Below are 13,280 nucleotides of genomic sequence, written 5' to 3' on the forward strand. Positions count from 1 at the left end.
AAAATAAAAAAGTGTAAACTAGCCTTATAATCTCCCATGCCAACATATCACTGGGCCTCTGTTAACCAACATAACATGGCATGTCAACACATGACTGTTAGTTGTTATGGTAACGCTTCGCTATTGCTGCAGACAATGATGGGCTGCAGTGGTTACATGTAACGTTGACATGTCATTGCTGCAGCAACTGGTGGCGGCCAGGGATTGGCAGGGATCAAAAAGGTGATCAGTAGTTTATATATAATGTATGGACAACCCCTTTAACTATGTTCTTTGCATCAATTCAATACTTCTCATGACAAAAAGTTGTGGCCAAGAAGTCAGGACATGAATGAGTAGTAATGTCTGGGTTATTCCTAGTCATTCAGAAAAAATCATTGAAAAATCTGTTAAAAAGAATAATAATAATTTTAGGCTTTCGAGGTGCAGGATATAAATGCTTCCTGTGTTTTCCAATGAGCTGGAGAGCGTGATCAATGTGTCACCAGCGCAGGAGAACCAGTGTGCCATAACGAATACGGAGTTATTACATGTGATCATACACTGCTTCACGAGAGAGGGAGCAAAAAAAAAAATCCTGTAATTCTAAATCTGAAGATAAACTGACTTGTTATTAACTTGAAGAAAGCGTCGAGAGACCGAGATTGAGATCAGCTTAGAATTTTCGAGATATTAAAACCATAATTTTTGCATTTGATATTAACAAGACGAAAAGCGTGATAACACGTGATGCCTCGATAATCAAGTTTTCTTGGAACGTTCACATAGACGCTATATATCTCAATGTTCCCAACCTCGAGCAGAAATTAAGACATCTGAGGACATGTAGCTCCTTGCAAGTCCCATTAGAATAGACTGATACCGTCTTAAAACCTAAGATAGTTGGGGTTTCCTCAACTTTTTTAGGAGACCCTCCTACTCCCCTCCTCCATGTTCTGCCTGAACAAGATCTGTGCATAATGCTTATTTAATAATTCAGAATAGAGTCTTGCCTCCTGGAGAACATTACCAAAAAACGATTATTTAACAGTGATCATAGGACTTTATGAAATGAAGTCTATTATGAACCTACATAAATATTTGGGAAGTCTATATTATATGGCAATAATCCCATGAAGTTGTGATCGCTGCAGCCTCTACAATGTTTATTAAGGTATAATTGGACGCCCATATTTGCAGCTAACGCATAACCTCTTAATTCTGCTACACAAATTAGGTCCAAAAGGTCAGATCCTCACCGATCACACTTAGAACAGGCCAATACTGTGTATTCCTGGGAAACAAGTAAGAAAACACAATGATGTTCTAATGTGAGATTGGTGGGGGATTGCTGCAGCCTCTGCGATCTTTATCCAGGTAAATCTGAATGCTTTTGTGCTAGCTGCATCTCATACATAGGCCATGAATGTGAATTCCTGGGAAACCTGTCCACGACGTTAAGGGGATATTGAAGAAAACACAATGATGGCCTACTCTGAAGATAGGTGATCAAGTTGTGATTAGTGGGGGATCGCTGCAGCCTCTACAATCTTTATCCAGGTAAATCTGCATGTCTGTCAATGCGACTGTAGCTGTGCCTCCTAATTATGTTAGTCCCAAAGGTCGGATCTCAACTTATCACAATTGAGAAATGCCGTCAATTTATATTTCTGGCAAACCAGTCCATAGACCATCAATTTGTAATCAGTAGGGGATCGCTGCAGCCTCTGCGATCTTTATCCAGGTACAGCTGCATGTTATACATGTGGCTGTGAGCCTTATTTCTGCTGTAGCTTCATCACACTATATTACATGCCAATTTAATAAATTCAAAGTGGAAGAAAAATGCACGAGATTGCAATTATCACAACACTTTACGCATGGACACATAGACCCGTATTACTTAATACAACCCAATAAGAATTTGTAGTAAGCAGTATTGTGCGGATATCTTTTCTTACTGCATTAGCAATTTTAATTGTGCATAATTTATCTATGTCACGTCTAAGCCTTAAAGGAATACTTCTTGTAAATGGAAGAATATTTCTTTAAAGGGACAGGGAACCCAATCGTGTGATTGGTTGTTTGTCAGCTCTGTTTAGCAGGAAAGACAATCACTCGGCACTTGCACAGGTGAACATGGAACAATGGTGAATAAATAACACATGGATGATGAAGCATCGCCTTCCTGCGAGGATTGGATTTCCTCTTCATATATTTTTCAAGGCGGCAGATAATGATCTTCTCATCATCCAGTGGAACAGTAGGAAACCAAGATGTCTCACTTCTCTGAATGAGCTTTCTAGTACTTCTCCGGAAATGAAAGACAAAAGTAGATCAACACAGCAATCATGCCTGTCTGACTGACAATATCCCATAGTGTATGTCTAACAAGGGCAAACCTACCTCATACATGAAGTCACAGTATCATGAATCTGCCTCCTCCCATCTATCTCTCTATCCAATATCTATCTGTTCCATATAGAATCATAGAATGTTAGAGTTGGAAGGGACCTCCTGGGTCATCGTGTCCAACCCCCTGCTCAATGCAGGATTCACTAATCCATCTCAGACAGATGTCTGTGCAGCCTCTGTTTGAAGACTTCCATTGAAGGAGAACTCACCACCTCGCGTGGCAGCCTGTTCAACTCATTGATTACCCTCACTGTCAAAAAGTTTCTTCTAATATCTAATCTGAATCTTCTCCCTTTCAGTTTCATCCCATTGCTTCTCGTGTTTCATGTGCAAATGAGAATAAGAATGATCCCGCTACACTGTGACAGCCCTTCAGATATTTGTAGACAGCTATTAAGTCTCCTCTTAGGCTTCTTTTTTGCAAGCTAAATATTTCCAGATCCTTTAACCGTTCCTTGTAGGACATACTTTACAGTCTGCTCACCATCCCAATAGCTCTTCTCTGAACTTGCTCCAGTTTTTCAATGTCTTTTTTTAAAATGTGGTGCCCAGGACTGGACACAGTATTCCAGATGAGGCCTGACCAAGGAGGAGTGGAAGAGGATAATTACTTCACGTGATCTAGACTCTATGCTTCTCTTAATACATCCTAGAACTGTGTTAACCTTTTTTGCTGCTGCATCACACTGCTGGCTCATTATCACACTGGGTGAGGGAGAAGCTAGGTGCACAACAATGGGAAAAGGGTGAGGAAGCCTAAACTAGGAAAGGGGGGAATAGAGGCTCCTAGGCAGATCTGACAACACCCTAACTCCTTTAACATCCCTATCCAGAATGACTGTGTCACACCTGACACACCCGTGACACTAAAGTGCAGTCTGTGATCTATTCGCACACCCAAGTCTTTTTCACACATGCTGTTGTTTAGTTCTATTACTCTCATTCTGAAGATGTAATTTTCGTTTTTCTTGCCCAGGGGTAGAATCTAGTCTGTCTGTCTATCTATCTATACAATATCTATATCATAGATATCTATCCTTTATCCGTATAGAGTTTAACAGATCCACACTGCTGTGAAAATAACGAATATGAGGATGAGCTAAGAGCTAAGAGCATATACTTTTCTGATCCAATGCTGAGGATCAGAATAGGATGTACTCAGTGGGTCTATGTGTGGCATAATAAAAAATAAAACAGGGAACACACATACTTTCACATGAATGAGTGAGAATACAAGCGGTTACATTGTGGCGCAGTACAGAGGAGGCACAGACGGTGCCTGCAGGTTCAAGCAATTATTCCTTTTTTTTTTTAAAGTCCGTACAAGATAAAGTTACCCAGGCATGGTGAATGCAGACAAAAGACCTTATATTGCAAATCTCATGCCTGCTGCCAAAAATCTCCTATCACCATGGAGGTCCTGAAACAGAGCCATTTCTATCATCATACTCTATATAGACATCAGGATGAGTGTAGTGCGAAGACAAGGAGTTATATAAACCTCAGTATAGAGATAGTAATCAGTATATAACTATCACAGGCTTTAAATGGAGCCCTACAACCCCCAACATGACCATAATACATTTCTATGACACTCTATGCATAGAACACTACTGCTTCCAACATTCCATTACATGGATGATGAGTGTTACAGTCCGGGGTATACAGTTGGCTGCCGTCTATATATAGAGGCGTCCTTCTCTGGATCAGGGCGATGGGTTACTGACTGTGAAGGCTGGAGATTTTTAGTTAGGAGCAGCTGCCACTTATGGGTCATTTCCTTCAGGAAAGTTCAAAGCTTGGGAAATAGGATTTCCTTTCATCGGCAGTAATGAACTGTCCGCTGTGATTTATACAACGATCAGCCAGTAGAAGCCACTGCCGCCCCTGGAGCGCTTAGCTGCTTCCTCCACCAGCACTGCAAAGCATGTTCTCCATCCAATACCCATCCCAGTATCCTTAAAATGCATGTCCATCCCAGAACCTCAAATAAAGCCATGTTGTGCTGATTGATTTCTTAATATATCCCAATTCTGGCCAGAGCTTTTCTGAAACTGAGATCCAAATCCCAGCAAAATGATAAAATTCTCATTCTCTGAAGCCAACACTAGAGGGAGCAGAGGAGCTGACTTCGTACTAATTATACACTGACCTCTGCGCTCATGAACTCCCCCTAGTGGTGACTGCAGAATTTCATCGTAAAGTTCAAATCTACTTAAAAATTTTAGTAACTATGTCACATACCGTGAATTCTTTTCCACTCACTTCCAAAGCTGCATCTACAAAGTTATCATTTTTTTTTTATCTTTGATTCGCTGTGCCAATCTCTACATCCTCAGGCCCTGCATTAGCTATAACATAATGAATCATCTTTATCTCTTTAAGAGCAGGACACAAGATCTTTGGTGCTGGTGCCATCTATAAGTATACGATGAGTTAATCTGTTATCTTTTCCTACCAGTGATAGAACTGTGTTTCTTTTACTTCAGCTTTCCCTGGAGTCCAAACAAACTAAAACAGGAGCAGTCCTCCAGAGCCACGAAGCAAATTAGAATCCATAAAACCACTCTATATGAATTCCCACACTCACTGGGGAAGGAACAGCGCACCTCCGATACCGTCTACTAAGGGAGAATCCATTAACTGCTAAGAAAATGAAGAGCAATCGATGAGCAGCAACACGCAGAGAGCGGAAAAACTATGTGTGAGAAGAAATGAAGGCTTTACACATCATCTGATGGACAGATATATATCTACCGCTATTATAGTAGTTATATTCCTATACATAGAGGGCAGTATTATAGTATTTAGAAAAAATAAGTCCAGCGCTGTAAGTCCATAAAATCCATTTTTCTTTTATTCCATCACTTCCAGTAGCATAAAAGCAATTACGTCATAGTCCAAAACATTAAAATCAAACGCGTTTCAACGCAAAACCGTGCGTCTCAATGATTAAGACGCACGGTTTTGCATTGAAACACATTTGATTTTAATGTTTTGGACTATGACGTAATTGCTTTTATACTACTGGAAGTGATGGAATAAAAGAAAAATGGATTTTATGGACTTACAGCGCTGGACTTATTTTTTCTAAGTTCTGAAAACTTGCCGCACAACAGGATCCGTGCGCTCCAGGAGGAGGTGAACAGACACTAAACTTTTTTTTGTATATTTTCAGTATTATAGTAGTTATATTCTTGTATATAGGGGCAGTATTATAGCAGTTATATTCTTGTACATAGGGGGTAGTATTATAGTAGTTATATTCTTGTAGATAGGGGCAGTATTATAGTAGTTATATTCTTGTACATAGGGGGCAGTATTATAGTAGTTATATTCTTGTACATAGGAGCAGTATTATAGTAGTTATATTCTTGTAGATAGGGGCAGTATTATAGTAGTTATATTCTTGTACATAGGGGGCAGTATTATAGTAGTTATATTCTTGTACATAGGGGCAGTATTATAGTAGTTATATTCTTGTATATAGGGGCAGTATTATAGTAGTTATATTCTTGCACATAGGGGCAGTATTATAGTAGTTATATTCTTGTACATAGGAGCAGTATTATAGTAGTAATATCTTTGTACATAGAGGCAGTATTATAGTAGTTATATTCTTGTACATAGGAGGAGCATTATAGTAGCTATATTCTTGTACATAGGGGCAGTATTATAGTAGTTATATTCTTGTACATAGGGGCAGTATTATAGTAGTTATATTCTTGTACACAGCGGCAGTATTATAGTAGTTATATTCTTGTACATAGGGGCAGTATTATAGTAGTTATATTCTTGTACATAGGGGCAGTATTATAGTAGTTATATTCTTGTACACAGCGGCAGTATTATAGTAGTTATATTCTTGTACATAGGGGCAGTATTATAGTAGTTATATTCTTGTACATAGGGGCAGTATTATAGTAGTTATATTCTTGTACATAGGGGCAGTATTATAGTAGTTATATTCTTGTACATAGGGACAGTATTATAGTAGTTATATTCTTGTACATAGGAGCAGTATTATAGTAGTAATATCTTTGTACATAGGAGGAGCATTATAGTAGTTATATTCTTGTACATGGGGGCAGTTATAGTAGTTATATTCTTGTACATAGGAGCAGTATTATAGTAGTTATATTCTTGTACATAGGGGCAGTATTATAGTAGTTATATTCTTGTACATAGGGGCAGTATTATAGTACTTATATTCTTGTACATAGGGGCAGTATTATAGTAGTTATATTCTTGTACATAGGGGCAGTATTATAGTAGTTATATTCTTGTACATAGGAGCAGTATTATAGTAGTTATATTCTTGTACATAGGAGCAGTATTATAGTAGTTATATTCTTGTACATAGGGGCAGTATTATAGTAGTTATATTCTTGTACATAGGGGCAGTATTATAGTAGTTATATTCTTGTACATAGGGGCAGTATTATAGTAGTTATATTCTTGTACATAGGGGCAGTATTATAGTAGTTATATTCTTGTACATAGGAGCAGTATTATAGTAGTTATATTCTTGTACATAGGAGCAGTATTATAGTAGTTATATTCTTGTACATAGGGGCAGTATTATAGTACTTATATTCTTGTACATAGGGGCAGTATTATAGTAGTTATATTCTTGTACATAGGGGCAGTATTATAGTAGTTATATTCTTGTACATAGGAGCAGTATTATAGTAGTTATATTCTTGTACATAGGGGCAGTATTATAGTAGTTATATTCTTGTACATAGGAGCAGTATTATAGTAGTTATATTCTTGTACATAGGAGCAGTATTATAGTAGTTATATTCTTGTACATAGGGGCAGTATTATAGTAGTTATATTCTTGTACATAGGGGCAGTATTATAGTAGTTATATTCTTGTACATAGGGGCAGTATTATAGTACTTATATTCTTGTACATAGGGGCAGTATTATAGTAGTTATATTCTTGTACATAGGGGCAGTATTATAGTAGTTATATTCTTGTACATAGGGGCAGTATTATAGTAGTTATATTCTTGTACATAGGGGGCAGTATTATAGTAGTTATATTCTTGTACATAGGGGCAGTATTATAGTAGCTATATTCTTGTACATAGGGGCAGTATTATAGTAGTTATATTCTTGTGCATAGGGGCAGTATTATAGTAGTTATATTCTTGTACATAGGGGACAGAATTATAGTAGTTATATCCTTGTACATAGGGGCAGTTTTATAGTAGTTTTAGATATAACAGATTTAGGTGGCTGCCTTTTCATAGGTTAGAGCATCTAGTGTATAACTAGAGGTACAAGTTTTGGGTGTTGAGACCTTTCGGACTACTGTCGACACTTAATTTAATTTATTTTTTTTTATATCTTAAAAGTACTGTCGCACTGGATAGGCATTGGATTAAATGAGCACGGTGGCTCAGTGGTTAGCACTGCAGCCTTGCAGCGCTGGGGTCCTGGGTTCAAATCCCACCAAGGACAACATCTGCAAAGAGTTTGTATGTTCTCCCCGTGTTTGCGTGGGTTTCCTCCAGGTACTCTGGTTTCCTCCCACATTCAAAAGACATACTGATAGGGAATTTAGATTGTCAGCCCCATTGGGGACAGTGATGATAATGTTTGCAAACTGTAAAGCGCTGCGGAATATGTGAGCACTATATAAAACTAAAGATTATACATAACTGTATGTTTGCCCACCATTAGGGGCTCACTGCATACTGTTCAGTGCCTAAACATTATGCAATAGGCTCCTGGGCTCCTCCTAGTGGTGGCTGCAGGAAGTCCGACTTTTACCTGTGAGGCTATGTGCACACGTTACGGATTTTTAGTGTTTTTTCACCGCGAAAACGCTGTGTTAACGCTAAAAATCAGCAACTGATTGAAGTCAATAGCATTCTGGCGGATTCACATCGCGAAAAAATATGCAGCATGCTCATTCTTTTTGCGGAATCGCAGTGATTCCGTCCACATAGGAATGCATTGTTCCGCTTAGTTTCCGCATGTGGTTATGCCCACCATGCGCAAAGTAAGCGGAAAATGTACGGATGGTACCCAGGGCCTGGAGGAGAGGAGACTGTCCTCCAGGCTCTAGGTACCATATCCCTGCTAAAAAAAAGAATTAAAATAAAAAATCGTGATATTCTCACCTTCCGGCGTCCCCCGCAGCCTTCCCGCCTGTCAGCCACGCAGCCGGCATCTTCTGGCCCAAGTGATGCCTTGCGACAATGACCTGTGATGACGTAGCGGTCTCGCGAGACCGCTACATCATCTGGAGTCATTGTTGCAAGGCATCACTGGGAACGGGACTTGCCGGGAGCATTGCTGAGGCCTGGGAACGCTGTGGGGGACGTCGGAAGATGAGAATATCACAATTTTTTATTTTTTTTTAAATTATTTTTAACTTTATATCTTTTACTATTGAGGCCGCATAGGCCGCCTCAATAGTAAAAAGTTGCTCACACTTGTCAAACACTATGTTTGATAAATGAAACCAACCTGTCAATAAGTTTTCCAAGCGATGCTACAGATCGCTTGGAAAATGCTAGCATTCTGCAAGCTGATTACACTTGCAAAACGCTATTTTTTCGCGGGAATTCCGCATACGCATTTCCCGCTGCAGGGAGTTGCGGAATTGCCGCGTAAATTTCCGCGGCAATTCCGCACGTGTGCACATAGCCTTAAAGCTTTATCTATGCAGAGGTTTTAAACTGTGCACTATACAGATATATTAACACAGAATGTTCAACACATTTGGTGAACAATCAATTTTAGTTAGATGGTCCTTTAAATAAATCCTTAGCTTAGCCACGATCGACATAAATGAATGCCCGAATGCGACTCTCTACGATGCTCCAACTTCATTACTATACTGTCAAAAGATATTGTTGATATGAGGCATCTGCCAGGCACAATTAAAATTACAAAAGCATGAAATTATAATGTAGACTCTTTTTCAGACCAACTTACAAAATAAAAAAAATCTAGAATATTAAAAAAAAAAAAAAAAAAAAAAGAAAAGAAAAGAAAGTTCCGTCCTGATGTTAAGCCGTTAAATAAGCTGCTTGTCAAACCATTTGATGGTCGGTTGGTTTTCTGACAAGTAAAAAGATTTCTTTTTGTTTCCACAACATTCTTGTTATAAAAATCCTCAGGTTTAAAAATAACCCCGCAGCGGTAGCTGACAGGTATATCGCGTGTGGCGGCACAACGGAACGGACGGATTGTTTCCAGCGAGTCTAGAAAATGTCACCCTTCAGTTCTAACCACTGTTTACCCACAGAGGAAAGCGGCCAAATAAAGGCCATCTATGCCTGTTGTGATAGTGGCTGCAAACAGCACAGAACCTGCAGAGGAGCTTCTTAAAGAGGCGTCACCAACAAACCAGATCAGGCCTTCTGCAAGTTTTCCTATTCATACTGAAACATTGGCAGCTATTCCACTCACTAAACGACCCTCCGACAAGCCAAAAAGACAGCTGACGATCAATACACATTAGACTAATGTCAGCTAAACCCGTCGATATCAATAAGATAATGCGTATGTGGCCTCTGGCTGACTTATGGTCGGGAGGGATGTCGATTAGTGCACATGACTGATCTTGGACTGTCGATCACATTGTTCTTCCAGGGATAAACCGGCACGTCAGCAGTCGGCCTTCTATTAGAGAACGCAGGAGCACTCAGACGCGCGAGCGCTCCGGGGTATGAGAGAGTCGGCTGGGATGACTGTCGGCCAAATGTCATCCATGTGTCATCAGTGTGCGGGACGGATTGCCGACAAAAAACAGACATGTCAACATGTTTTGCACACGGACACACGGTCCGTGGAAACAAACTGGCACGTGCGCAGACTCGTAGATTATAATGGGTCTATGTGTGTAAACGTCTCCGGTACGTGTGAAAATTGTCATCACGTGTACAGGAGACACTGACCTTTGAAAGAGGGGTTAGGTGGAGAGATTACAGAAAAGAGGAACAGTGGAAAAGACCAAGGCCCAAAAACAACTTTGGATCAAAAATACCAAAAACTAAAGTTGTAGCCACCGTATAAATCAGGTCTGTGCATCACGGTAAGGCAGTCTATTGTATAGCAGACACGGTATAGCACATTTCTAGATTAGTGAAGATGGTGCTCACCACTGGAATGCCACAGCCTGAAGAAGGAAGAGATGTACTTACCTGGCCGATGTGCCTTTGGAGCTGCCATATTTTGCACTTTTCCGCCGTCAAGAGGTTTAGGGGGTGATGCAGTAAACCTGCATATCCCGGACTCTGATGGAGTGCTAGAGGTCAGACTGTCTGTGTACTCATTAGTCCCTGCAGTCAGCTGCTCTGACGAGGTGTCTGATATGAAGCATTCTGTGATGGTGAATTTGGCGTGTCTCAGCTGCTCCTCCATCTTGGCGTGCTCGTAGGCTCTTGCCAGCTCTTCGTAAGTGGACGAGGCACTTTCTGTAGACACCATGCTGCTCCGTGCTCGGTCTGTAAGATGAAATACACACATGCACTGTCATTGAGATGGTTTGTGCTGTGCAATCTACTACAACTATGGGTTTGACACACTTACTAATGTAGGTCTGCCCTAGGTCCGCCGTGTAAAAAACCCAAGTTTGGAAAAAGTTACAAAAACCATGAAGACTTTCCAAAAATTCAGACCAGTCTAAGATGATTCAGGAAAGTTCATGGGTATGGCTACAACAAGGCTGTACTCACCAAAGTAGGCATCTAACTAGGGCTATATAGAAATTGGACTAAGCCAGCGGACCATGGCGGCATTAAAGACCCCCTCCTGCATCACCAAGTGACCTGACCCTTTAACTTTTGGAATATATCCTTACCTCTGATGTTCCAGTGCAGATGAAACCCCATTGATGTTGGATTATTACATTTTACTGTATAGATACATACGGCACTCTGGTTTACAGTCTGGCAGCACAATACCCTGGCCATCAATGGCATGCATGGGGCATTGTATAAAATAAGTGTCCAAACCTTTCCGGCCTTATGTCCTCGCAATTTACAGCAAGTCCTATATTTGCTGATATTGCCGGCAGGGTCTGAGAGATGAAATGAAGTGGAAAAATTGATCCAGGAGTCTCATATGTAAATGAACAGATGCAGCAGATTTGCCTCGGTGCAGAGCTGCTGATGCTGTGATTTTTACTTTTAACCCCTTTGAGACCCTGCCCTTTTTCGCTTTTGCGTTTCTGTTTTTGTTCCCCTTCTTCCCAGAACGATAACTTTTTTATTTTTCCATCAATATGGCAGTGTGAGGGCTTGTTTTTAGCTTGATAAGTTGTACTTTTGAACGACACCATTGGTTTTACCATATCGTGTACTCAAAAACAGAAAAAAAAATTCCAAGTGCGGTGAAATTGCAAAAAAAAAAAGTGCAATTCCATAACTTTTTTGGATTTTTTTTTACCATGTTCACCAAATACTAAAACTGACCTGCCATCATGATTCTCCAGGTCATTATGAGGTCATAGACACCACACATGTCTAGGTTATTTTTTAATTAAGTGGTGAAAAAAAATCCAAAGTTTGTTAAAAAAAAATTTAAAAAAATTAAAAATTGCGCCATTTTCCGATACCCGTAGCGTCTGCATTTTTCGTGATCTGAGCCTTGGTGAGGGCTTATTTTTTGTGCGCCGAGCTGATGTTTTTAATGATACCGTTTTGGTGCAGATACGATCTTTATCTTTTGATCACCCGTTATTGCATTTTAATGCAATGTCCCGGCGACCAAAAAAAACGTAATTCTGGCGTTTTGACTTTTTTTCTTGCTACACCGTTTAGCGATCAGGTTAATCCTTTTTTTATTGATAGATCGGGCAATTCTGAATGCGGCGACACCAAATATGTGTATGTTTGGAGGTTTTGTTGTTGCTTTATTTTGAATGAGGCGAAAAGGGGGTCATTTAAACTTTTATATTTTTTTTTCATTTTTTTAATATTTGTAAAATTTTTTTTTTTTTTTTTTTACTTTTGCCATGCTTCAATAGTCTCCATGGGAGGCTAGAAGCTGCCATAACCCGATCGGGTCTGCTACATAAATGCGATGATCAGATCGCATCTATGTAGTAGAATTACTCACTTGCTATGAGCGCCGACCACTGGGCGGCGGTCATAGCAATCCGGCACTGACAACCATAGAGGTCTCCAGGAGACCTTTGGTTGTCATGGCAACGAACGGGTAACCCACGATCACGTGTAGGGGCTCACTGGTGGGAGGATTAAATGAGTTTGACAGCGGCATTTAACTAGTTAATAGCCGTGGGTGGACTGCCATTCCACCCGCGGCTATTGCGGGCACATGTCAGATGTCCCGGGAAAAATGTGGGCTCAGGGCCGGAGACCACATCAACGGGAGGGAAGTGACCTTCATTGTACTAGTATGGCGGAAGTCGTAAAAGGGTTAATTTGGCTTCTTTTAAATAGAAGTATCCTGAATCTCACAGGGCAGAATTTGCTGTAGGCACAGAAAGGCAAGATATTCCGTAATCCCACAAGATCAGAACGTGTGACTAATGTACATGATCGTATAAGAATATTCTAGGGGAATCAGCACCACGCTCAAGTAACCATGAGTCCCCATAACAAAGCTGGTAATGGGGGCCTTGGCACACAGGGGCCATTGTCAGCAGTGAGTACAAAAGGCAAAAAAACGATTGCTATTTTGTCTCTTCCTAATGTGGAAGCAATGTGATTCACAAACAGATGTAATTATACTGGCAAAATGCACAGAAATCCTACACACAGCAATGGTACAGTACATATATAACGCACACAGTGATGTCTGAAAAATGCGATAATGCATATAGTGATGTCACCGCCCAGAAATCTTGCACAAAGTCATGGCACAGTACAGGGATAAGGTACACAGTGATGTCACAG

At 40.2% G+C, this 13,280-nt stretch overlaps 1 protein-coding gene across 2 annotated transcripts in view; it reads right to left on the bottom strand.

Annotated features, from left to right (window-relative positions):
• DSCAM (DS cell adhesion molecule) overlaps positions 1-13,280 on the bottom strand; it is a 609,674-nt gene that overhangs the window by 14,961 nt on the left and 581,433 nt on the right. For both annotated transcript variants that reach the window (XM_073584700.1, XM_073584699.1), the window contains exon 32: positions 10,563-10,865. In XM_073584700.1, the coding sequence (XP_073440801.1) occupies positions 10,563-10,865 (303 nt within the window). The remainder of the gene's footprint in view (positions 1-10,562; positions 10,866-13,280) is intronic.

Source organism: Dendrobates tinctorius, unplaced genomic scaffold (genome assembly GCF_039654945.1).
Source record: "Dendrobates tinctorius isolate UK_male_01 unplaced genomic scaffold, ASM3965494v1 ptg000084l, whole genome shotgun sequence".
NCBI lineage: Eukaryota > Metazoa > Chordata > Amphibia > Anura > Dendrobatidae > Dendrobates > Dendrobates tinctorius.